Genomic DNA, 28,000 nt, shown 5'->3' on the forward strand with positions numbered 1-28,000 from the left:
AGGATGTAAATCTTCCCATTATTGATCAGATTAAATGATAAGAAATAAAAGTTATGTTTAATAATTACATTTACATGCTTTTGCACCCTTTACAAAATGGTTTTACATCCATGATCATGCCCATCATTGATGCTGAATTATGCCCAAATAAGGAGGATGCGAATAGAACACGAACCAACAACTACAACAAATCACAGCTATTAATTCAATTACTTACATTAAGTACTTATCATGTGTTACCCGGGTTTTGTGGAGGACCTCGACCTCAAAAATTCAGTGGTGAAAGCAAAAGAAGGAAGGGTTCCCGCACATTGGCCATCTGAGACGTACCAGAGTTGAAAATAGAACAAATATACATAAAAGCCAAGAGACAGGTTTTGCCTTGTACGTGAATGTTTGCAATCAAGAGTTTAAAGGAGTGCCTACCACTGTGCAGAATTTCGGAAGGTGGGAACACCACCACCAATGTATTCCTTTAGAGACCTGGGAAAGGGCAGTCCCCAGAGAGGTTCTGGGCTTTGCAAATGGTGAGAAAGACCTTCTACAGTACAGTTAGACGCGAGGAAAAGTTCTTTGTGCAAGAGGGGGAGAGCGCCCCGAGGTACAAAGAGCAGATTTAAGGGAAAGAGGATTCCTTTTGCTCACATCTACGAGGGGAGCTCAGGCTCACTGTTGGGGGCGTGTGGGAAAATAGATTTTCAGGGGGCTGCAGGCTGTGGGTTCCCGCCTCCGCCGCTGCCCGCGCCCCACACTCCGGCAACAGTTGGTCGTGCGGGGCCGGCCCGGGCTCTGGGTGGGGAGGGGGAGTCTCGCGATCGTTGAGGGGGGGTGGAGGAAAGGGGGAGGGTGACGGGGGGAGGCCATGACGTAGGGTGGGTGGACGGAAGTGGGGCAGGGTTGAGGGTTATTTAAAGAAGGGGGGGCCGAGCGGAGGGGTTGGAAGCGGAGTGATTCCCCACCCCTGCTCCATCTAGCTCTTTCCAGTGCAGCCACTGCCGCCGCCCAGGAGCCCTCATCCCCTTCCTCGTCCCCCTCGCCGTCCCGCTCCAACGCCATGGAGCCGGACACCTCCGCAGTGGCAGCCACCGTGGCAGCCGCTGATGCGACCGCCACAATCGCGGTCTCAGAGGACGAGCAGCCGGGGCCGTCTACCTCTAAGGAGGAGGGAGCGGCCGCCGCGGCCACCGAAGCCACCGCGACCACGGAGAAGGGCGAGAAGAAGAGGGAGGTAAATAGGAAGGGGGTGTGTGTGTGTGTGTGGTGGACAAATCCCGTGCCTGGCCCCTCCGAGGGGCCCAGACCCTGACCTTTCGGCGCCGACAGGTACCGGCGGAGCTCGGCAGGGGTGGGGGCGGCGGGCTCGGGGATGGGGGCGGCGGAACAGCCTAGCATTCACTCCCCTCCCCCTTCCTTCTCGCCGCCTGGAGGGCGGGGGCGGGGCTGGGGCGCGGGCGGGCGCGGCGAGGGGTGGAGGGGTGCCCGTTAACCCAGGGCTCTGGAGCCTTCCACAGCCCCGGGCCCCCTCTACCTTCCCGGAACTGGGGTAACAGGGTGGGGGATGGGACCGTGCAGGAAAAAGCCTCCGCCTCTCCCTCTTCTCCCCTCGCTCGCTCTCCCCCCTTTCCAGTAGGCCTCTGCCTGGGAAATCTGGGCCCTTCAATCCCACATTCGCGCTAAAGGGGTTTGGCTGGGGCTTATTTTTGTAGTTTGAATTTCAAGGTGCTGGTGGTTGCGGGGGGGTGCAGAATGACAGGGAGGACATTTATTTCTTTGGCAATGTAGGTCTTCTGGATTGCAGAAAAAAAAATCTCCCTTGTTCGTTTGATCCCCGCCTGCTGAGGCGGGGGGTGTCACCTCGAGAAAACAAGCCCTCGGCGTCAGGCGTCATACCCCACAACCCATACCCCACACTGAGGAACCGTGCACGCTGGCTTAGGAAAATTTCCAGCGTCTGCACCCTCACGCTCTCCTGCCCCGCCCCCGACGGTATAGTGTTTCACTCCAGGGCCACCCAAATGGTCCCCCAAACCGGCCCCAAGCCTTCCAGGCTTCTGCCTCCCTCTCCTAGTGGGCGCTGCTGGCTCCTGCAGGGTTTTTTTTTTTTTTTTTTAATTAAAAAAATTTTTTTTTAAACCCAGCGAAGCCAGGATGAGTTGCTGCTAACATATATTAGGGAACCGCTCACACTGCTGTTAAAGCCAAGTCAAAAAATGTGTTATTTACATGAGACATAATTCACATGGATCGAGCAAGCATGCAAATAAAACTCACGTGGATCGAGCAAGACATGCAAATAAAACTATGAAACCCCTTGAAAAATTGGGATTAAAAATAGGATAGAGCATAAGGAGTTTTGGTGTATAATAAAATTACAGAACGGATCGTTTATGGGTGGATTTTTTCCCGTTTACTAGTAGACAACACAATTTAAAAATGGTGGGTAATTAAAATTATGCTTTAGAGATCTCGGGTGGCTTTGTCTGAATCATTTTATGATACTATACGACCAAATGAAAAGCTTTTGTGGGAAATTAACACCTTTCGCCTTGAATTAGAAGAGTAGATTTAAATTCAGCAGTTGCTTAAGTGACATATTTTACTGTTCCAAGGTTGACTAAACAGAAAGACAATTGTAGTGCTAAGTGAAAAACTGGGAAACACACGATTTAAGATCTGTGTGGTACCTGGAGCGGTAATACCACATCGGTGATTAAAACTGGGCCATACACCAAGCATCAATATAAATCAAACGCAAAATTCAGAAATGTTTCTCGGTTCTTTTATTTCCTAGACTCTGAAATATAAGTGCCGAAGTCGCGTTTGTATAGCAGTAAATATTGTGGAATTTCTAGATTGTATAAGTTTTTTGAATTGTGAAGTGTCTTGGGAGTAATGAAAAATCTCTATTAAGCGCTGAGCTGATAACTATATATTCATGAATGCTGTGGCCTCTTCAGAAATTGCCCTGATGGTACTTCATTTGTCTACACAGGATGGGGAAATGAAGTGCTATGTGGCAGAAACTTCCTACATATGTAAAGTTTATTACTTTAATCACTATACCTTTCTTATTTTATTTTTAATTTTTTGGGAAAAATCTAAATATATTGATACTACCTTGACTCCTTAAAGCATGTACTGAAAGTGTAGATCAGCCTTTCCCTCATGACACAAAGGCAATTGAGATCCGGCAGGTTGTTTTCCTTCAATTAAAAAACCACTTCCCAGACACTTTGAATATTGTGCTGATTATTTTCTGTCTGCTCCCTCAATTGCCCTTCTGATTGCTATCACATCATCTGCTTTCATGAGAAGGAATTTGTTAGTTTATAATAGGACATAGATGAAACAAAACCATAAAATCATTTAGAACAACTGTAAAATATAAAAATTCCAGTGATGCTGACCCCAAGGATAAGGGATGCTGTTGCAGTAGAGCACACATTTTAGTCCTGGGTTTCTACCATCCCTTCTTACTTGTCCATTATGTGCCTTCCTCTCTCTAGTGGCCTTTGCCTTGTCATTTGCTGCTGCTTTTATTCTCTGGGGTATGGGAAACCACATTACTAACTAGAATTATGTATCAAATAAAAACAAATATGCTTCAGAATGAGAGTACTTTCATGCTGAACAAAGTAGATGAGGTTTTGTGAATTGACTTTTGACATTTGGCTATCCAAAGATATTTTTGTTACTCTTTGGTTCTTGAATTTAACCTGGATTAAGTATCAATTAAACCAGGTTAAGTACTATTAAACCTGATTTAGTACTATTCAACTTGGTTTAAGTGATATTCTAACATGCTAGAAGTCGGGAGATTGTATTTTAGGTAGTGAAAAAGTCAAGAAAAAGGTCATGGTCTTTAAGACAAGGCCTTTTCATGATCACGTATTGTATTTTCTTGGCATCTAGACTACCAGATGATAAAATCCACATGGAATCTATTGGAATATCTTATTCACCTTTTATCTTTTTCTGTATGAGAAATACATTTTTAAAACATATACACATAGATGAATGAGAAGGTTTAGAAGGTGGGTATATTAAAATCTTTTATGGAAGATAGTGCCAATTAAGTAATTACCCATAGCTTTTAATAATGCTTTTTCAGATTAGGAATTTTAATTAGCATATAATTACATTTTTATGGCATTCTACCACAAGGTAAGCAAAGAAGTAATGAATAAAATGTTTTCCTAACATTGAAGTTTTACTTTTGTGTAAGTGAAGCTTATTTCCACAAATACTCATGTACAGGAGATGCAGTAATTGTCATTGTTTTGAAACTTGAAAACTACACTTCATGTAGCCTTTTAAGGAATAATGGGATTTTGACACCCAATTTTTCTTGTTGCTTCAAAAATTAAAATGAGACGTAATATAGGTTACAGTTTGAAAGTGTGGGTTTGAGGTAATCTTTTGCAGATTTCTATTCCCATCCATCAGGATTAAAACATTTGAAACATCTCACACGGATGACTATACATAGGAGATTCTGTAAATAAAGGTGATTATTATCTGATCAGCTCCCCAAAGTAGGATGCTGACCACTGTCAAATTTCAAAATCTTAGTTTGGATTTCCTCAAAGTAGAAATTTTAGTAAATATTGGAAGACATGTTCATTAACTCTTGGAGCCATGTTTTTCTTGTATTTAAGGTCATCTTCTGTTATTAATTTTTAAGATAGGGTTTCAGAAACAGGTTAGCAAGGGCCATGATAAAATTGACATATCTTGTTTAGTTTTCACAAAACGATGTGTATTTTGACTTCTGTAAAATCTTTGTTAAAATGTAAATACTCTTGGCATTGGTCTTAATGGATAGAAGTTTATTTTTTTGGTACTGGGGATTGAACTCAGGGACACTTGACCACTGAGCTACATCCCCAGCCCTATTTTGAATTTTATTTAGAGACAGTGTCTCCCTGAGTTGCTTAATGCCACACTTTTGCTGAGGCTGACTTTGAACTCTCTCCATCCTCCTGCTTCAGCCTCCCAAGCTGCTGGTACTAGAGGTGTGGGCCACTGTGTCAGGCTTAATGGATACATTTTTGTTGTTATTATTTCCAGATTTCTTACAGGGGAGGATACTCATTCTTTATATGTACTTGTAAATACAAGCACGATCTTGTTTTTTTTTTTTAAAAAGGATGAAGATGTGTGAGATCCTTCCCTCCACCACCCAGATAATTTCAGTCTTTTTAAGTTACTGATTGATGTTTGTTTTCACTAAATTACAACTTTTAAAATATCGATGGTTAATAGTTAATAGCTCTAAAAAACCTCTTCTATAAAATATTTATACAACATAAAGTTTTCTTTCTATTTATAGAAAATAAACATTTGCCAATACTTCAAAGCTGTACTATTAAATCATTTAAATATATATGATCACATTGCATTGCATAAAAATTAAAATGTTCTAATTTGACTATGAAAACAATCTTAAAATATATTTTCAGGAGAAGAAATCACATTCTTTTCTTCTGAAAGTCTGGTTTGCCTCCATTACACAAAGTGTTTCTGAGAATTAGTATTTACTTTTGTTAAATTTTTTGGTTTGTGGTTGATGATATGAGGCTATTCTAAAATTTTAAATCTTATTTTATGGGTGCACATTTATTTATGCTTTAAATTAAAAAAGGGTGAAAAGGCTCAGTGATTTACCTTTGGTTTTTATTCTAATTAATGTCGTTTCTCTGGCTTTTCAGATTTTTTTTATTGGACCTCAGGTGCACAGAACTGGATTAATCATAAGCCCTGCTTCATAACATGATCTCATCATTGGTCCATGCACGTCCCACATTGATTTATTTATTAAGTTATTTAATTATCCTTCACTTTCTTCAAGCGAGAATGATGACCAATTTAAAGACCTTGCTTTGCAATTTGATGATATTTATTTCCTTTGAAATTCTAGAAAAACATTTCTCCGTTTCAACTCAAACTTGGTACTAAAGCTTCTAAATCTGAAAAGGAAATGGACCCAGAATATGAAGAAAAAATGGTAAATAGACTCTTGGGTAGGATAGCGAATGCTGTAGTTAATCTTTATAGAGAAGATGTGAAAGATGAAAAACCAGATGTATATTTATAATGCATAGAGAATCGTAGTTTTTAGAACTGAAAAGTAATTTCATATATTAATCTATCATAATAAATTTTTTCCAAGTAAACTCATTTTCAGATGAGGAAATAAAGAATCAGAGAAACTATATGGAATAGTTGAAACTAGAAGCCACATCTCACTTTGTTCAGTGCTCTTTATCCTATAATAAGGTGTTTTATGATAGAAATATTTTATCCACTGAGTGATGAAAATATCAATAGCATTATCACTGTGGCCTTGTGACTTGAGAGAAATCCAGTCACAAAGCCAGGTTGGTATTTCTTCTTCTTGCTTTGTATATATGAATGGATGTTATACATTACAGAAACAAGTAATATGATAATATACTTTTTAAGGGAAGTATATTTACACAGTACTTGTAAGTATTACTTAAAAAGTTTAATAGTTATACCTACATATTGCTTTGTTATTCATTTAATTATTTAATTTTTAGTCACTAAGAAGTTAACAGGTAACTGAAAATGATTTCCCCCTAAGGGGTTGTTTTTGCAGCAATGTTATTAAAATAAGTAGAAATGAAGTACATTTTTTTTGGTTGTTGTTAACTGTTCTATAAGAGTCTCCCTTAATGTTTATAGCCACTTCTAATGAGACAGTTAATGTTTTAGCAACTCTAAAAACAACATTCCAGTGTGGATAACATAAAATGGAAAGTTTTTGGCTTCCTTCCAGCTAGTGGTCTGAATATATTTGTTTAACTCTTGTATTATGTTAATGAACTCTTCTGTAAGTTTCTGGTGGTATTAATTACGCATCTTTCATTAGCAATCAGAATCTCTACCCTGTGGTCAGAAAGTGAATTTTAGAATCCCCTCGTCTTCATTTTTTTCTTCATCTAGAATGATGTATCTTTTGATCTTATAAATTTTTGATTGAATCAAAGTTTATTGTATTTATATGGTATAAGTTGTATGTCCTTTTACAGTTTATTGAGAACTTGAAATACATATCAGCTTTAAGTAGTTAATATGTATTAATGATTTCATGTGTATATGTATATGTGTGCGTGTGTATATTTTTTTTCCTAAATCCTGTCCCCTTGCGTGAGGAGATACTTTATATATGGCTAGAATAACATGCAATTTTCCAGATCACTGTGATGGAGTAGAAGAATGTTTATTATATTATTGTGTATGACATTAAAAATACTTTGAGAAAAGGTGGTACTGTATTCTTAGATTTTAATTTCTAGATGCAGTTTGAAAATTCTTAAGAGTTTAGTTCATGGTGTGTGTATATCATAGTTAATTTGTATTTCTATATTTGAGATACATTAGATATTTGATGCTTAATTTTCTTACTAATTTAGGAAAAGAAAATCATGCTTTGGAAAGAGGATTTGTTTCTGATTTTAACTCTTTAAGAAGGGTACTTTTGGGGGAGTACTGGATATCGAAACCAGGACCTTGACACATGCTCTACCACTGAGCTACAATCTCAGCCCAAAGAAGGGTACTTTTTTTGGGGGCATTTATTGTCTGTCAGATCATTTGGCTTCTATACAAACTATTTGAAATTACCATTTTCAAATTCTGCTACTTATTGACTGTAGAAACCTGAACTAGTTCCTTACCCTCACTGTGCCTCAGTTTTACCATCTGTAAAATAGGGATGACACTAGTAACTACCTCATAGATTTCTTAAAGAAATTTAAAGTATGTTTAAAGCACTTAGTAAGTGCAATATAAATATAAATATAAATATAAATGTTTGTTAAGTAGCTTGAATGAATAAAAAAGAAAACCTTTACTTTTTCTTTTGTTTTGTGAATTAGAAAGCAGACCGTGCAAAGAGATTTGAGTTTTTACTGAAGCAGACAGAACTTTTTGCACATTTCATTCAACCTTCAGCACAAAAATCTCCAACATCTCCTCTGAACATGAAATTGGGACGTCCTCGAATAAAGAAAGATGAAAAGCAGAACTTAATTTCTGCTGGAGAGTATGTTGACATTCCTCTTTCTACTTTTTCTCTTTCCCTGTCTTCTTCCTCCTCTTCACTTATTTGGTATTGGATATTAAAAATAAGCTTATTACCAATATAAATATGTTTTAGAGACAACATTTTTTTCTTGCCAGAAATAAATCAGTAAAAATGTAGGACAGTTCTATCCAATTCTGAACAAGACCCTAGATGACTCATTCTTTTTCTATGAAAGATGTTAGCAGTACACACTGACTAAATTGACACCTTAGCATTTGAAGTGAATATGACTGTGTTTCTTTTTTTCAATTCAGCTATCGCCACAGGCGCACTGAACAAGAAGAAGATGAAGAGCTACTGTCGGAGAGTCGGAAAACATCGAATGTTTGTGTGAGATTTGAGGTGTCACCTTCGTGTGAGTACTTCATCACCTTGGTGATTTTTTTACTTAAGTTTGGTTTTAGAAAAGTTTTACTTGATTGTTTTAATGAAAGCACGAGACATCCTTAATTTTTTTCAGATGTGAAAGGAGGACCCCTGAGAGATTATCAGATTCGAGGGCTAAACTGGTTGATCTCCTTATATGAAAATGGAGTCAATGGTATTTTGGCTGATGAAATGGTAAGGAACTGGTACTTTTTAGTGTACGTTTGAAATACCTGAGTTGACCTACTCCTAACTTCCATGCACACCCAGAAATTTTAGTTATTATGATGTGAAAGGATTTGGTAAAGTCTTACATAGACTTTCACAGGGCACAAAATTGTGACTGAGATTTTGTCAAATGGTAGAAAACCGATTGTGCTTTTGTTTTTGTTTGTACTTTGTCTTCCAGGAAGCACAGAGCGAAGTTGAATTCCCACATGCATCATCTGTGTACCCTTTAATGGTCTGCCCTTTGTGTCCTCCTTTTTTTTTAGAACCTTCTAGGCTTTCTTATTTTCCTTGGTACCTCTTTAGTTCTGTTTTACCATTAATCCATGTACCATGTTTTCATTGTAGGCTACCTGACATCATTTGGGAATGATGTGGGGTATATAAACCAAACAATGAATGAATGAATGAGTACACTGATGAATGAATGAATGTAAATGCCCAGATTTGTAATCAGAAAAAGACTACATGGACTAAGGAGCAAATCAAAATCAATGTTAAGTCTTGATACATTAGAGTGCCAGGTAGAAGTCTTAGGAATAAGCCAGAGAGTTGTGGACATATAAGTAAAATAACCAAAGAGGGAGAAGTAAAGCCAAGGAAGATGCTAATTAAGCAGATAAAGGGAGAATATGAAAGCCTAGATTTGTATTTTAGGACCAAACTAATAAAATTGAATTTAAGAGAGAACAGAAGTTGTTCTAGATCTGTTTAACCCAATAATATCATACTTAGGAGACTCTGGAGTCATATTTGCAATCACTTATTAAAGGGTCATGTGACAACATTTAGTAGTCAATCCCATGGGTACTTTTCCCTGGCTGAGCAGCTGTTAGGTGTATGGCACAGGATCCTTTAAATCAAGGGTCGGCAGCTTCTTATACTTACATATTCTGATTTGGGGACTCTAGTCAGCTCAGAGGGAGGAACTTAGTTAATATGTAAATAGGTAGACCAGGATTATTTGCCCCAAGCACTTTGTAGCCATAGCTTGTCTAAGGTGAAGGCTCCAGTGATGCTTAAAGATACTGTTGACACCAGATACAGTTAAAATCCCAACGATGTACCTTACAGAAATAGAGCAAGCAATTATGAAGTTCATCTGGAAGAATAGAAACCCAGAATAGCTAAAGCAATCCTTAGCAGGAAGAGTGAAACGGGGTATTGTAATACCAGATCTTCAACTCTACTACAAAGCAATAGTAACAAAAATGGCCTGGTATTGGTACTTTTTTAAATATTAAAAAAGAGAAAGTTATTTAAAGGAGCATAGAAAATTTGAAAAAATAAAGTAAAAATAAAATTATAATTATGACATCTGGAAATAACCACAAATGACCTTTCGGCATATTTCTTTTAGTCGTTTTCTTCTGAATGTGTTTATTTTGCATAGTTGAGATCACATTGTAGAAATAATTTTGCATTCTGATTTTTCACAGTTACAATTTTTTTCCATGTAATTTAAATATTTTGTAAGATATTTGTTTTTTGAGGGGCTGAGGTTGTGGCTCAGTGGCAGTGCGCTTGCCTAGAATCTGTGAGGCACTGGGTTCGATCCTCAGCACCATATAAAAAAATAAATAAAATAAAAATAATTTTTTACAGCAAAATGATCCTAGGGAGGTACCATAATTTTATTTCACCCTTATTGCTATTCATTTGAATTGCTTGATGTGTAGTATAAATAAAACTTCTATGAGACTCTTGTGATTTAGTTTTTTTTGTACCTCTCAGATTTTTTTCATAGGATTCCTGGAAGTGGTATTAGTTTGTTAAGGAGTGTAACCATTTTAAGCTTTTTATTCATATTGTCTATTTGACCCATCTCATTGACATATCAAATAAGATAAACCCTATTAAAACAGTTTTAAGTTTAGTTTGTAAAGAGGAATACTTACTTTGCTCAGAGATAAAGTCAAAAGCTATTATTTATTTATTTATTTATTTAATTTGCCCTGGATTGAATCCTGAATTGAATGCAGGGGTTCATGCATGCTAGTTAGGCAAGTGCTCTACCACTGAGTTATAACCCCAGCCCCAAAAGCAGTTTTAAAAGGTCAAACAACATAGGATGTAGTTAACCTTTGCCATGGGTAAGGTGGCAAGGTTCAATATATATTTTTTGAAAGTCCACTGGACTAGTGATCTTTAAGGTCCTGTCTGACTTCAAATCTGTGTTCTTTTGTGGTTCTTGAGGTCTTTAGGCATGTGGCAGGTAAGTACAGAGCCACAAGTCCTTTGAGATGCGTAGCCTGCATATTTAATGCCTGGGCTGTGGTAATGTTGGGAAGAATAGGAAAGAAATGCTGATATCTAAGCAGGCTGCCTGGAGGAAATCTGTCTTTGTCTCACACACACACACACACACACACACACACACACACAATTCCTAGCTTTGTAATTACTAGAAAAATTACATATTAGCATGCTTATTCCTTTAGGAATAATAGAAATAATAATAATAGAAAGTGACTTGGTTAAGCAACGTTAGAAGTTCAGGTTCTTGGTTTCTTTTTATCCTCACAGTAAGTACTAAATTGAAGTGTGTGTGTGTGTGTATGTGTATGTGTGTGTGGTTTGTAAAAAGGCCTTTTTCCTTGTTATTGGTAGAAACATAATGCTCAATGCGAGATAGTTGGCAGTGATCTTTTATAATGTTATCAACAGATTGTTTCATTAAAGAAAGCATATTTATGGATTTTTTCCCTTGTGATGATAATACAGGGACTTGGTAAGACTTTACAAACGATTGCTTTGCTTGGCTACCTGAAGCACTACCGAAACATTCCTGGACCTCACATGGTTTTAGTTCCAAAGTCTACTTTACACAACTGGATGAATGAATTTAAACGATGGGTCCCATCTCTCCGTGTTATTTGTTTCGTTGGAGACAAAGACGCAAGAGTAAGTGAGAAACAAGCTTAAAAAGGCAGTAAAAAATAACATCATTTAATCATGCTAAATGAAATAAGTCAATCCCAAAAAGCAAAGACTGAATGTTTCCTCTGATAAATGGATGCTGCTACATAGTTGTGGGGGGTAGGGAAGAATGAAGGAACTTTAGATTGTGCAGAGGGGAGTAAGGGGAGGGGCGGGGCAGTGGGGGGTGGGAAATACTATAGAATGAGACAGTCACCATTACCCTATATACATGTATGATAACACTACTGGTGTGACTCAGCACTTAGTACAGCCAGAGGATGAGAAGTTATGCTCCATTTGTATACAATGTGTCAAAATGCATTCTGTCTTATAACCGATTAGAACAAATAAAAAAATTTAAAGAAAAAAAAGAATAACATCATTTACATAGTATTGCTATTGGAGACTTAAGTCACTACTGCTACTAATAAATAATGCTTAAGTTGTGCTTACTCTAAGCTAGTCTCTGTTGTAAGTACTTTGCATATATTATTACTTATCACAACATCCTGTGAGGTTGATATATTACCTATTAATAATAGACAATCTATTTTTATGCTTCATCTGTACTTATAACTAGTTTATTAACTTAAGCATTTTGAAATTTTATTTCTGTGACTTTTTAGAAATCTTATTTTATTGATAGTATGTCTTCTTATTGACTTTATCATTTGTGCTACTTTGAATCCAGAAATGTATAAATTTGTATAGCTTAAATTTTGTCTTATTATAGTCACAAGTGCACATGTACACAAATGGAATCTCTCATGTGTACCCAGAGCTTTGTAGTTTATGTTTATGCAACACATATACATGTCTGTAGATATTATGAGATATTAGAAACTTGGGTTTCAGGTGGAGGTGTTTAAAATAGCCATTCATCAGTCTTGTAGGCTACAATTATTTTAGGAATGTAGAATTAATCTAAAAATATTACATTATACAAATATACAGAATTAATAATCAGCTTTGAAAAGCATATTATTAAAATTTGTCTTTATTTTGCCCCCAGAGAACATAATAAAGTGTATTCTATCTTATATATTTAGATAGGTTATCAAAAGATTGTCTCAAAAGAATGGGACTATAATGAATTATGTAATTTTATCCTCATCATTTTGCTTTAAGAAAAAATTATGGCATTTGCAGGCAAATGGATGAAATTGGAGGATATCATGCTAAGTGAGATAAGCCAATCTCAAAAAACTAAAGGACGAATGATCTCACTGATAAGCGGATGAGGACATATAAGGGGGGTAGGAGGGGTTAGCGTTAGGGTTAGGGTTAGGTTTAGGGTTAGGGATAAGGAGGGTGGTAAGAATGGAGGAAGGAAGGACTGTATAGAGGGAAAAGAGGGGTGGGAGGGGTGGGTGGGAAGGGAAAAAATAACAGAATGAATCAAACAATATTGCCCTATGTAAATTTATGATTTTTAATTAAAATAAATAAATAAAAAAAGAAAAAGTGCTTAAATTTATTTAAATTTAACTTATAAATAGTTTAAATATTGAAACACTGCTTTATAAATTTAGAATTATAGGCTTGATCCTTCACCATGCCTAATATTTCCCATAGGAAATTAGTTACTATGAAGAACTCTTTCTGATCATTGATGTTATTCAATATAATACCACTCTTCATAAAACGTTACATTTCTAAAATACTGATCTTTTGCTAAAATTATCTTTTGAAAATCATAAACAAAAGAGAAATATCTAGGCTTTTGTTTTTTGTAATGCCTTACTAAAAATGAAAACCAGCAGCTTCACCTATGTTATATGTAATCCTAGGTTTCATGAAGTATTTCTGGAAGTTTTAAAGAGACACTTTAAATTCGTTACTGCCCTGGCTGCCCATGGTGGGTTTGGATTCTGGTGGTTGGAAAAATTTTTAATTTTGAAAATTAGTCTTCAAAGTCAGTGTTTTTCACATTGTGAGTTGCCATCTGTTAATGGATTGTGAATTCAGCTTAGTGGGTGGTGACAAAGGTTTCTTAAAACATTGAGAAAAATAGAACATTAAGCAGAGTTTCGTACTATAATAAGTATTGTTTTGAGAAGCTTTTAAGTTGTTTCTTTCTATGTAAAAATACACAAACATGTATGTGTATACTGGATTGCAACTTAAAATGTAATTTTACACTGGGCCATGGTAAAAAGAGTTTCAAGACCAGTATTTATCAGTCATATAAGTAATTAATGTACCATATTCTGTACTTAGAGATTAATGTTGACATATATAAAGTCCAGATCATTATTTGTAGACAGATTTGATACTACATGGGGTGGATTGGGTCCTTCTATTATTTTGGTCTTCTGTAACATTATAAGGTCAGTATTTCAGTAATAAAAATCTGATGTGTTGTGACTCTACTTCATGTACAACCAGAGAAACAACAGTTGTACCCCATTTGTTTACAATGAATCAAAATAAATAAATTATAAAAAGAATCTGATGTGGGTTAAAGTGGACATTTAATTGAATTAGGAAGTTGTTAGAGGTACATTTGATCCTATCTGATACTAAAGTGGTCCCGAAGCATATAGAGGTGTGATTCCCAAAGATGGTTTTGTGACTCCTTCCTTTTAGCTACCTCAGAGGTAGTGGTAATGGACATTGAAACAGACCTAGTTTTAGTTCTGGCTCTTTTATTGGTTGTATGATGTTCAGTGAATCTCAGAGGACCTGAACTTTATTACCTACAAAATGAGAGCTTTTACACTATGTGACATTTAATATTTTATCAGGATATTTATATTTAAATCTGTCCAGTAGTTACAAACATTCCAAAGCAGAGCTAATTTAAATTAAAATATACATATATTCTATGAAACTTGTAGGAAGAACCATCAAACCGAGTGTTCACAAAATCAAATAATGATAAGGTATTAGCGGGACTGATTGAGGTCTGGCACCTTCAATATGTGGCAATTTCCCAGGTGCAACTAAGATTGCTACAAATGCCTTTTTTACAGTCCTCTGCTTCAGTCCAGGCAATATTACACATATTGGACATTCAGTAAATATTTATTGAATGAGTTCATACTGTATTTGGTGCATAGTTGTGAATTATGGAATAAAAACTTTGCAGTAGACAATTCGTTTTATTTATTTATTTTTTTGTGGTTCTGGGGATCAAACCCAAGGCCTTGTGCTTAAGCACTCTACCAACTGAGCTATCCCCCCAGCCCTGTTTTAAATTTTTTATAAACATTTTTTCTCCTTTTGTATTGGTACATTATATCATACATAGTAGTGGGATTTGATATTACGTATTTGTACATGCACACAAGATAATGTAATTTGGGCAATATCTGTCCCCAGTATTTCTCTGGACCTTCCACATATGAGAGAACATACGACTCTTGACTCTCCGAGTTTGACTTATTTTGCTTAACATGATGTTCTCTAGTTCTGTCCATTTTCCTGCAAATGATAGAATTTCATTCTTCTTTATGGCTGAATGTAACTTCATTGTGCATATATACCACATTTTCTTTATTTCATATTTTGAAAGACATTTAATTTTTTCAAATTTCATAATGCTTAGTATGACTAATTTGCAGATATTTACATCTAAATGATTACACAGACTATAAGCACATACATACTGAAAAGAAAAATATATTTATTATTTTTTTGCCATTGGGTAGTGTACACAACATTTTATTTATCCATTGATGGACATCTAGTCTGGTTCCATAGTTTGGCTATTGTGAATTTTGCTGCTATAAATGTGGGTGTGCATGTATCACTGTAGTATGATGACTTTTTATTTCTTTAGGGTAAATACCAAGGAGTGGTGTAGCTCAATCATATGGTGCTCCAATTTCTACTCTGAGGACCCTCCATACTGATTTCCATAGTGGTTGCACTAATTTACAGTCTCACCAACAGTGTAATAGGAACAGTTAATTTTTTAATGCAATATAGCTTCAGATTTATGATACTAATAAGCCCCTTCTCACATAGATTTTGCTTCTTTCTGTGAAGTTTTGTGGTTTTACTTTGACCCATAACATCTGGAATTCAGTTCATAGAAGTTACAAATGCTTTTAGTCAACTTGACTACCAAGTTGTCCATTGCCTGTGAAGATTTAAAAATGCTATATAGGGCAAATCTACTTTATAAAATTGCATTTGTAGCCTTTTAACAACATTAGGAACTTCACAAAAACATTAATGAGCTTCTGTGATGCCTTAACAAAATGTACAACTCATCCCTGCTAGGAAATGAAGGAATATATGAGAGTTCTTGAAAGGTTAGAAGCATTAATGTATGTTGATTCTTTTTTTGTTGAAACTAGATTGTGTTAAGAATGCTTGAATCTTGTTAAGGATGTAGGGTTCAGAAAGACTTAGTTCATCCATGAAGTTAGAGCTTTGTAATTTAGTGACCCAATGATGTGAACTTTTCTAGTTCATCACGTAAGGGGAACCTTTGTTTCTTTTCTGTTGTTGAATATATTAGCATTGCATCTAGATAATTGATGATAAAGGTATCTTTGGGCCTTAATTTTCCAGTCTCTAAAATGGATGAGATTGACTGATCTTCAAGGTCTCTTAGAACTTTTAATATTCTCTTGAAGCTTTAATTCTTTGATCATCTTGTCAGCAATTTCTAATATAAAGAACTTTATTTTGTACTAGGCTGCTTTTATTCGTGATGAAATGATGCCAGGAGAGTGGGATGTTTGTGTTACTTCTTATGAGATGGTAATTAAAGAAAAATCTGTATTCAAAAAGTTTCATTGGCGATACCTTGTCATTGATGAAGCTCACAGAATAAAAAATGAAAAATCTAAGGTAAGTTCTCAGTATATTTATTCACATTTTTATTTAATTACTAGGTTCATTCACTTTTCTGTATTCAAAATAAAAATGTAATGGGAGATAGTGATTTTATTCATGAAAGGTGAATGAAAGTTTTTAAAATGGTTTTAAAGTCTAAATTTATTGACTACAGGACAAATAAAACTTGAGCACATTTTAATTTAAAGAAAATTAGGTGTTCATTTGCTGTGCCTCCTGTTACAGCCTAACTCTGTTATGCTACATTATTTTAATATTGTTGTGAGACTATTGGGTGTACAAATGTTATTTGCATTGACTTATTTTTTATTGAGGAGCTACCTTATGTGTATTCATGTGGATTAGAAAAAAGAATTTCCTGGAATTATCTGACTTGTGCGAATTAGAGTGTGGTGTTAACATTGAAAAATACCAATATTTCTTGCCATTCAACTCCATCAACAGTAGAAAAACCTTCAATTATTATGATGAGCCTCTCTTTGGATCACTGGGCTACTTTGGGAGAAACAGGGACAGAACTGGAGCAAAACCACCAGGTGGATCATACTAATTTCAAATTGGAACTAATAACCTGATAAGAGGACGCATGTTAGAGAGTGATTATTTAAGAGTATTATAAAAATTAAGATTTTTGTTAAGATTATTATTCTTTTATGCTTTTTGTCTTAATTTATGTGATCTAAAATTTAGGAAGTTCATAGTTCAGTGTCAGGGAAAATGAGCTCAATTGTAGCACTGAAAAATTGTGATCAGGCCAAGTTAGAATTTAGCTACGTATGTAGATGAATGTGATTGGTGGGGAGAAGGAGATTTTATTGTATAAGGTGATAGCCTGGATTCCATGGGGAAGTTCTGACTCTTTTCTGGGAAACTGAATTGGAAAAAATAAATTTTTTGAAGTAGGGATGGGGTTTTAGGTATAACTACTATCTGCATTCTGTCAGCATAGAAATGTCTGGCATGTTTTGTTCAGTTGTACTTCACTGCAGTAGTGTCACCTGAACTAGGATACATTCCCATAGAAAGTTAATTTTCAAAGTTTACTGTGTTCAGAAAACTTTATTTCTTAGCTAAAGTATGACTGAATGTTGAACATTATTACAAATAAAACAGTGCTTATATAACTATTATTTTTCTAGCTTTCAGAGATTGTTCGTGAGTTCAAGTCAACTAACCGCTTACTTCTAACTGGAACACCTTTGCAGAATAACTTGCATGAACTCTGGGCATTACTCAACTTTTTGTTGCCTGATGTCTTTAATTCTGCAGATGTAAGTGTAAGCTGTATTTTTTTTGGAGGAGTGGTGCTGGGGATTGAATCCAGGGTCTTGAGTATGCTTTAGCATGTGCTCTACCACTGTGCTATAGCCCCAAGCCACACACTTTAAATACATTTTTATTTTGTTCACAGATAACTGTTTTCAAAATGTAGAATATAGATTGAAATTCATAATTCTTTTTCATTTGTAATTCTTTATCTGTGTGTGTTGGTTTTTTCTTGGGAAAAAATTCCCAAGTACAAAATTGTAAAATGACGGTATTTATTGAAATACTTCCTCTTGAGAATAACCTGCCCATTCAACTTTGCCTATGTCATATTGCTACCACAACTTATGATATAAGCTGAGTTCAGAATAGTACCTTCAACATTTTCTTTTAATTAAATTGGAGGGGCTTGAAACATATTTCTGCGTACCATGGTGACAGGCAGGGGCTTTGAAGTGGTCTTTTTGGGAAGGTTTATTTATTTATTTTTGGTATATTATAATTATATGTAATAGTGAAAATCATTTTTATACATGCACATAATGTAATTTCATCCATCTTATTTCTGTGTACCGTCCCTTGATTATTGTAGGCAATGACATTTGGTGAATGCTAAAGAACTTATGGCATGTGATTTAAAACATTTTATTTTGTAAATGTGTGATTTATGTTGTTTTTATCATTAATACAACATTCCCATAGGGCAGCAAACTGAATTGAGTGACTTAAGGACTTTGGGGATTGATTTTTTTTTATTCTTACTCCTTTTTAACTAGACATAATATTACTGTGGTATGGGAAAGTCTAATGTTTTTAAGGAAAAAAATGTTGACCAAGTTTCTCTATAATGGGGTCCAAATTTGGTAACTATTCCAGTATTTATCTATTTCAGAAGTAAGTAATACTGGTCATCACAATTAAGCATTTCTGAAAGTACTTTTATAATGAATTATTTCTGTATTGGCTGTATGAGAACTTATAGAAATCTGGTTTATTAAAAAAAACTGTATACTTATTGCTGAATTTTTATCCCTCAGGACTTTGATTCTTGGTTTGATACTAAAAATTGCCTGGGTGATCAAAAACTAGTGGAAAGACTTCATGCAGTAAGTAATAACAGACAAGAAAATTAATGAAGTATACATAACTTAGCCAGAAAACAAACTACCATAGAATTCCGTTTGAACTTTTGGGTTTACCTCTTGGTTCAGTCTCACTGCTTCTCTCTCAGACTTTCTGATAGCCTTTTTGTCTAGCAGACTTCACTATATCCTCTGCCTCTGCAGAATAGCTTTTTTGGCTTGGTCTTTTCTGTGATAGTGAGGTCCTTTCCAGTAGAGGCTGTTGACTGTCTCACACTCCATAGGTCCTCTGGATGGCCTCAGTATTCGCCTGGTTCCCCAAGGCCAGTGCTTCTTTACTTACATGTATAAAACTCTTCCCTTGAGGTTCAAGCTGTCTTTCAGTTCCACCCTCTACCCATTCTCTTCTCTATCATTTATCACCAGGTAATTCCCTCACATTCATTGAACACTAGTTTTCTATTCTTCGATAGCAATGCCTTATATCCTTCTAGGTCTTTCACTCGTGTTTCACTGTTCCATTACCTTACATACACCTCCTGTCTGTGAACCCCGGCTTCTTGCTATGTATCAACCCATTTCTGTTATGAATTTTTTTTGTATCCAACAGTAGGCCCATTTTCTGTCACTTGAACCACTTTTTTTTTTTGCCAGTTCTAAATGTCTTTGCTCCCTTGTCTGTCTTTTATACCTGCCCTGAAAATCATAAATTGGAATAACATAACTGTCACTTTGTCTTCTGGGTTTGAATTCTGCTAAAACTTATTAGAAGAGTGATCTTCCTCATATTGGGCCTGCTCAATATTGATGAAGAAGATTACAGCTCTACAGATTGGAATTGCTATGATTTCATGTCCTCTAATAAACTGGGATTTCATGATACTGGTGTTTCTTCAACATGATCTTCTATGACCTGCTTTCTCATTTCCTATAACAGATATTTCAGACCTTTCCCAGTCTCCTCAAGATTTCTATCCTAGGTATCTCCTGTCTTCTGCCTCTCTCAGCAGGTAGATTCATTCTCTTCTCAAAGAGAATATAGAAAACATTAGGTAGGAACTCCTTTAAGTATGTGTATATTTCAAGGAGGTCTATGTATGTGTTAACCTTCTCAGGTCAGTGGCTAATTCTTTTATGTGAACTTGGATCCTACCTCTTCCTGTTTCCTTATGGGCTTTTTTCTGGTCCTTTAAGGACTTTCCCCTCTGATTTATCCTGTCAGTTGACTAAATTTTCTACCTCTCTCTCCATATTGGATGGAACACATAAACACAATCAGGTATCTTCCTTATTAAATTGAAACCCAATTTAATAAGGGTTACTGAACTAAGCCTGTTTTGCTCTCTGCACAGTAAGCCTGTTGTTGCAATAATGAATTTTGCAAAAAATAAAGTGTTTATTTGCAAGGTGTCTGAGCCCATGGAGGTAGCAGACCCAAATCTCAAATCTCTCTCTGAGGATGAGTTTTGGGAATATTTATGGGATAAAGAAGCAGGGTGTTCTGAGGTATGGGGAAAGGTGATTGGAGGTGAAGTGATCAGTGGTCTGTGCATACATAATCAGACTTCTTGGCTCTTCAGAGGACTCATGGTCAGAAAATGGTGGCATTATAATGATCTGAGGGGAGTTTTTGGCCTCCTGGTGTTGAAAGGTTACCCAGTGCACACCAAAACAGGTCCAAGTGAAGAGTCAGTGGTTTTAACAGGAGTAGCTTTCAATTGGAAGGTAACCTAGGCAACAGTTATAATCATAAGCAGTACCACAGAGGTTATATCTACAACAAAGCTAGTGGGAGCCAAATAATACATGGCTCAGCTATGTGATCTCCAGAATTAGTGATTCTTTTTTTTTTAATCAAGCAAACATCTTTTTTTTTTTATTTTTCTGGAATTGTCTACCTTAATACAGGGAATAATGCAAATTTCATGCTCTGTATGTATAGGCCTTGGGTCATTTATTATTTTTTATTTTTTGATTCATTGTACAAACATAGGGTACAACTTCTCATTTCTCTGGTTGTACACGAAGTGGAGTCACACCGTTTGTGTAATCATACATGTACATAGGGTAATGATGTTTGTCTCATTCCATTATCTTTCCTTCCCCCCTGCCCCCTCCCCACCCCTCATTTCCCTCTACACAATCCATCCTTCCTCTATTCTTCCCTTACCCCCTCTTCCCTCCCCAATATGTATCATCATCTACTTAGAGAAAAATTTGGCTTTTGGTTTTTTGGGATTGGCTTATCTCACTTAGCATGATATTCTCCAACTCCATCCATTTACCTGCAGATACCATAATTTTATTCTTATTTATTGCTGAATAATATTGTATTGTATATATACACCACATTTTCTTTATCCATTCATCTGTTGAAGGGCACCTAGGTTGGTTCCATAGCTTAGCTATTGTGAATTGAGCTGCTGTAAACATTGATGTGGCTGCATCACTGTAGTATGCTGATTTTAAGTCCTTTTGGGTATAGGCCGAGAAGTGGGCTAGCTAGATCAAACAGTGCTTCCATTTCAAGTTTTCTGAGGAATCTCCACACTACTTTCCAGAGTGGCTGCACCAATTTGCAGTCCCACCAGCAATGTATGAGTGTACCTTTTTCCCCACATCCTTGCCAACACCGGCTCCCCTTCTACCTACGCGTGGGGATGCCTCTGCCCAGCAGAATTAGTGATTTATAAAACCAACTGAAAGCAAGTAACTAAAGGGAAACATGGGGTCTCAGAGTCACAGAAGTAAAAAGTATAATGGTGGTTAGAATATGTGAAACTAGGCACTAGGCCAGCTGTGTCACTTGACTGGTAATTATCAAAGTTAGGATTTTGTCCTCCCATGGAGTCTTGGAGACTGAGGTCTTATTTTTTTGATGGTTACATTCCTGAGAATAGCTCTCAGATCCTTGAGAGATACTTCTGAGTTACAGAAGATGAATATGTACAATTGGAAGCCCTTCTTTTAGTAAATGCCCAGCAGAGCGATTGTAGTCCATTGAGCCAAGGGCTCAGTTTTTCTAAACCCACAACTACTCAGACCTTACATAAATATGACACTGCTCTCTTAATATTGTATCTCTGCGATTCATTCTTTCTTTCTTTTCTTTTTTTTTTTGGCAGGGGGTACTGGGGATTGAACTCAGAGGCACTTGACCACTGAGCTACATCCTCAGTCCTGTTTTGTATTTTTATTTAGAGACAGGGTCTCACTGAGTGGCTTAGTGTCTCACTTTTGTTCAGACTGGCTTTGAACTCATAATCCTCCTGCCTCAGCCTCCCAAGCTGCTGGGATTACAGGCATGTGCCACTGTGCCCAGCTCTGTGATTCTTATTTCTTTGATGGCCAACCTTCTTGAAAGAGTGGTCTACTACCACTCTACTACCATGTCTACTACCTAACTTATTGAGTCTTGAACCCACTGACCACTGGTTTCTATCCAGTCTCACATAGTGTTTTGAAGTGACTTTCAGATATTGAATTAAGGGTACACCTTTTGGTCACTGTCTTGGCTTTTCTGTAGTATTTGATACTGCTAACTACACCTCATGCTGGAAACTCTTTAGAGATTTACTCCCATAGTTTCACCTTCTACCTATATACTGGTAACTCCCAAATTTACTTCTTGCCCATATCTCTTTTCTAAACTCTAAATAGTACCCCTCCCTTACCTTCACTTTTGTTTTCTGTGATTTCGGTTACCCACAGTCAACCACAATTGAAAATTATTAAATTGAAATTTCTAAAAACAGAAATTTTGTACGTGTTGGCACCACATTTGCATAATTTTTATTACAATATATTATTACAGTTCTATTTTTTTATTATTGTTAATCTCTTCCTATGTCTAATTTATAAATTAAACTTTATCATAGGAATGTATGCATAGGTAAAATCATAGTTTATATAGGATCCTGTACAACCTGTTTTAGGCATCCACTATGTTGGGGGTATATCTTGGAATGTATCCCTTGTGGATAACAGGGGACTACTGTAATTTCTTTTGTTTTCTTTCTTTTGTTTTTGGTACTGGGAGTTGAACCCAGGAGTATTTCCTGCTGAGCTACTTTACCAGTCTTTTTTATTGTTTAGTTTGATACAGGGTCTTGCTAAGTTGCTGAGGCTGACCTTGATCCTTCTGCCTCAACGTCCTGAGTTGCTGGTACAGGCTGGTACCATCAGTGCCTGGCGGGACTACTATACTTTTCATATTCTTTTACCTTCTTAGTCTTTTTGCTGAAATATCTTATGGGCAGATTAAACTTCTTATAGTCTCTCTTAGATAAGTTTAAGAACCCCAAATCTGACACCAGAAGTCTTATTTTCACTCTTCTCTTTTCCTTATCCCCCATAGATTTCTAAATAATAACAGCTACAGTTTATTGAATGTCTACCATGATAAATCTCTGTACATTACTACCACAAATTTCCACAGCAGCCTTGGAAATAGGTATCATTATCCCCCTTGTAAAATACTTTTTATATATGCTAGCCATAAATATTTTTTGGATGAATGAATGAAGAAACAGAGTTGGGAAAATTAAATTCTAGCTAATCAGGAACTGAGTTGATTATAAAGTTAGCTTAGTTTGGATTTGAATTCTGCTTCCACTAATTAGCAAATGACTGCAATGAACTTATTAAAATTGAAATAATCATATTTATCTCAAAGATTTATTTTAAGAAGTATACTATATATAAATTTTAAGGTTCCATGTCTAGCACATTGTGGGTAGGTATTCTGTGGTTTAGAACATTATTATTTTCTTGTGATAGAATCTGTCTTCCTTATGTACACTGACTTTTTTCTCTTTTCATCCAGATCTTCCTTAACATTGAATCATTTTTCCTCATTTATTTAACTACTTTGAACTGATCATCATTTTAATTTCATTTTTAGAGAATTTTGATTAGAGCTCTTAACTTCAGATTTCCTCTTAAGTTTAAAAATCTTGTCACATTATGGCATTTTTTTTTAAAAAAAGAATTCTTTGGTGCTTATTCAATGGTCAATAGTCTTATTGTCTTAATATATATTGTCTTTAATATATTTTGTGTCATCAAATCATGACTAATTTAGGTTCCCTATTTTTGGATGGTGCTGGGAATTGAACTTAGGGCCTCATGAATACTATGTATTCCCTCTTCCACTGAGCTAAAACCCCAGCCCCCCATTCTGATTTTCTAATTGGCTATTAACTTGGCTCTTTACTGAAAAAGTTGGCAACGGGTGTTGGTAGTGTTTATCATATTATGAAGTGGGAAGTAAATTACACATTAGAGTATCGTTAATAAGATGCATAGTTTTAATTTTTAAACATTTTATACACTTTTATAAAATCTCTCACATTTTAGGTTTTAAAACCATTTTTGTTACGTCGTATAAAAACTGATGTAGAAAAGAGTCTGCCTCCTAAAAAGGAAATAAAAATTTACTTGGGACTAAGTAAGATGCAACGAGAATGGTGAGCTCTTTTATTTCCATTATCATTTATTTGTGTATAAAATTTACTAAAAATTAGCTTTGTAGTTATTATGCCTTTAGTTCAAAAATTACATTTTTATATTTATGGTAAGTTTTGTAGTTCATATATTTTAATAGAAAACAGATGAATATTTTATTTAACCCTTGGGAAAGAGTAGTGGTTTTATAGTCTATAAATCTGGGTTTGAATCCCATGTATTTCCTCTTCATAGCCATTTAGCTTGGGCAAGTTAAATAACCTAAGTGATCTTTCTGTAAAATGGAGATAATAATACTTAGCTTATGAGGATGATGTTAGGATTGAAGGGGATAATGTTACAGCTACACTTGTTAGGTACTTTTGCTTTCCATCAGTGAAAATAATAACCACCATGATAATTATAAAGATGATGATTAAAACAGTGATGGGGGTATTACAAAAAGTGAAGCTTGAATGGTTTGATGAATACAAGCAAGCAGAAATTGATAAGGAGTCATAAGAAATTATATATAGAACATGTTAATAATGTAACAGTTTTGCTAAAGGAAGTACATGTGCTTATTTAGAAATTAGATCATATATAAAATATATAATCATTTGTCTACTAATAAGCCAGTATGAAGAGATAGTCTTTGAACTCAGACCTAAGATCGAATTTTGCTTTGTCCCTTGCCGTGGCCCTGAGTAAGTTGTTTATCTTCTGTTTCCTGCCTGAATTTCCATCTGTAAAATAGGCATGATACCAGTAGATACCTCAGAGTTGTGAAGATTTAGTGAGGCAATTCACTCAAAGCCCTTGACATAATACCTGACACTCATACCCAGTACATGTTGGCTATTAGTAAGTATTGGATAGGTGTTTACATAGGTCTCTTTTTTGCCTGAGTGAAAGTCTAAAAAAGATAATGTAAAATGTTTCCAGGAGCAGAAAAATAAAAGACCTGTAAAGACAGGTATAAGAAATTGAGATCATAAAATTTTTAGTGCAAACATTTTTTTTTGATTACTGGGTATTGAACTCAGGGGCACTCAACCACTGAGCCACATCCCCAGCCCTGTTTTGTATTTTGTTTAGAGACAGGGTCTCACAGAGTTGCTTAGGGCCTAGCTTTTGCTGAGGCTAGATTTGAACTTGTGATCTTCCTGCCTCAGTCTCCAGAACCGCTGGGATTATAGGCATGCACCACCTTGCCCGGTGCAAACATATTTTTTAACTCAAGTTGGATGCCAGTTTTCAGCAAATATTGTAATTATTGAATAATTATCAGCTGAGGGAAGTTGTTGGTAATAATGAATAAAAGAGGAGAAAGATAAAACAGGTCTGTAAGCAAACATATGGGTTAAAATGTTCAAATCTTGGTGTTGCTGATAACTGTTTAGTCTCAAATGAAATCTTTTTTTTTTTTTTTGTTCTGGGACCTGAACCCAGGGGCCTTGTGTATGCTAGGCATGTGCTGTATCACTGAGCTATATTCCAGCCCTCAAATCAAATCTTGTTGTTTTTCTATGAACAAGAATTGAATCTGATTGCCAGAGGAACATTTCTTTATGACATTAACCATTCTAATAATGGATGATTAATTATAGTTTAAAATTTTAGGTACACAAAAATCCTGATGAAAGATATCGATGTTTTAAACTCTGCTGGCAAAATGGACAAGATGCGACTCCTAAACATTCTGATGCAGCTTCGCAAGTGTTGTAATCATCCATATTTGTTTGATGGTGCTGAGCCTGGTCCACCTTATACCACAGATGAGCATATTGTCAGTAACAGTGGTAAAATGGTTGTTCTGGATAAACTGTTGGCCAAACTCAAAGAACAGGGTGAGTAATGAATTTTTATACTACTATGGAATAATTCATATTAGTGATTTGTCTACGAGTAAAATTTTCCATATTTATTCAGTCAGCAGACATTGTTGAGTACTTAGTATTTGCCAGGAATTTTCCTATATCCTGGGTGTTCGAAGATGAATTAGAGTCTCAGCCTTGGAGAAGCTCACAGTGTAGTGAGGAGGAATAGTTAGTTTGTTGTGATAAGTGCTATAATATGTTGAGGAACTGGGAATTGGAAAGTCTTCACAGAGATGATGTTTAAGGTGAGTGTTGGAGAATGTGTAGGAGTGAACCATTAGTAAAAGGGAAAAAGTTTTCTAGGGCAGTGAATCAGGTGTGAAAGAAGGGAAGTGGAGATAGCTTATGATATTTGGCATAGAGCACCAGCTGGTGAAATCTGGGAAGATGAATAGTACCATATTACAGAAGGTCTTTTAAGCCATGCCTTTAGGAGTTTAGACTTTTTATTTTAAAGTTAGAAGAAGGGCCATAGAAGATTTGGCTGTGGTGAGTGTTGTGATCAGAGTTATATGTTAGAAAGACAACCTTGGAAGCAGTGTGGGGGATCTACTGAGGATGAAAGACCAGAAGCAGGAGACTAGTTGGGAGACTATTGTAGTTGTCCAGTGAGAGATCATGTGGATTCATAGCTTGTCCTTAGGACAAAGAAAAGGTAGGCTTCAAGTAATTTCAATATGTGTAGAGGATGTTTAAAGACATTAAAAATGTCTAACTCAACAAATGTGTAATTATGTGTAGCATCCCTAAATTTATGGTGTGTGTTTAATGGAGTGTTTATGTGCTGTATATTTTTATTGTACATACTAGTTAATTTTCATTTTGTAACTCAAGTTAGTTTACACAAGTCATATACATTTTTTTTCAATGAAATGTTTTAGGTTCAAGGGTTCTCATTTTCAGTCAGATGACTCGCTTGCTTGACATTTTGGAGGATTATTGTATGTGGCGTAGTTATGAGTATTGTCGACTGGATGGACAAACCCCACATGAAGAAAGAGAGGTGAGGAAGAGAAAATAAAACAAGACTTCAAAAATTGGAGTTCAGTTACATAGTGTTTTTCATCATTAGGTAGTTTTGAACTTTTGCCTTTTCTTTAACTTGGGTGTATTGAATATTTTGTTACCATTTCTCTGACTTTCAACTTGTCTTTTCCATCAACTCTTTACAAATCATTCTTTCTAAAGTCTTCAAAGACACATTTAGCTACAGGACACTGTACCATTTCATCCTTTTCTCCTCTAATTCCTGCTATCTTTGACCCTTTTGATTATTGTTTGTCAGCTTGCTCTCTGACCTCTGATTCTGTGTCATTTTCTTCTCCTAATTTATCTCCTGTAGGAGGACCTTGCCATTTGTGAGTTTTACAGTTGAGATTTTGCTGGTTTATGAGCAACCTTAAAACTCGTGGAATATAGTAATCTGTAAAGGGAATATCTTGACTTTTTAGAACTTTTGTAAAAATTAAATATGACGGCATAGGTACAGTTGCTTATCATGAAATTGGATGTTGGAACACTAAAAGGTTTCTAGGAAGAAGTCACTTAGTAAGCCTATCTAGCACTTAGGATCTTTCTTGAATTTGGAAATTCTTATAGGTTTTTAGATTATCTCTCACAAATTTCATGGCTTCAAAGCATTTTAAACCCTTTCTGACTTCAAGTAGCCAGTTTGTACTTGTGACCAATCTCTCTGTTCATTTCCTATTCCTGTCCAAATCTAGTTGTTTTAAAAAAAAATTCAAATAATGATCTCCCTTCAGAGACTGAATTACATGTATTGAATTTTTTAAATTTAAATATGGCAAAGTCAGAGATACTCTTTTTTTTTTCTGGAAATGCCCTGCTTTCCATTATGTTGTCCCCACTATCATTTCATCTCTTTT

At 35.9% G+C, this 28,000-nt stretch overlaps 1 protein-coding gene across 5 annotated transcripts in view; it reads left to right on the forward strand.

The window, feature by feature from the left end:
- Positions 1–895: 895 nt before the first annotated feature.
- Positions 896–28,000, forward strand: part of SMARCA1 (SNF2 related chromatin remodeling ATPase 1) — a 72,188-nt gene continuing 45,083 nt past the window's right edge. For 4 of the 5 annotated variants that reach the window (XM_079123352.1, XM_079123353.1, XM_079123354.1 and 1 more), the window contains exons 1-12: positions 896–1,228; positions 5,921–6,007; positions 7,905–8,071; positions 8,368–8,468; positions 8,574–8,674; positions 11,432–11,611; positions 16,280–16,435; positions 17,581–17,712; positions 18,745–18,813; positions 24,148–24,257; positions 25,858–26,084; positions 26,996–27,117. In XM_079123352.1, coding sequence (XP_078979478.1) covers positions 1,055–1,228; positions 5,921–6,007; positions 7,905–8,071; positions 8,368–8,468; positions 8,574–8,674; positions 11,432–11,611; positions 16,280–16,435; positions 17,581–17,712; positions 18,745–18,813; positions 24,148–24,257; positions 25,858–26,084; positions 26,996–27,117 — 1,626 coding nt within the window. In that variant the 5' untranslated portion in view covers positions 896–1,054. The remainder of the gene's footprint in view (positions 1,229–5,920; positions 6,008–7,904; positions 8,072–8,367; positions 8,469–8,573; positions 8,675–11,431; positions 11,612–16,279; positions 16,436–17,580; positions 17,713–18,744; positions 18,814–24,147; positions 24,258–25,857; positions 26,085–26,995; positions 27,118–28,000) is intronic. The other variant, XM_079123355.1, reaches the window with a different exon arrangement.

Source organism: Sciurus vulgaris (assembly GCF_902686455.1).
Source record: "Sciurus vulgaris genome assembly, chromosome: X".
Lineage (NCBI taxonomy): Eukaryota > Metazoa > Chordata > Mammalia > Rodentia > Sciuridae > Sciurus > Sciurus vulgaris.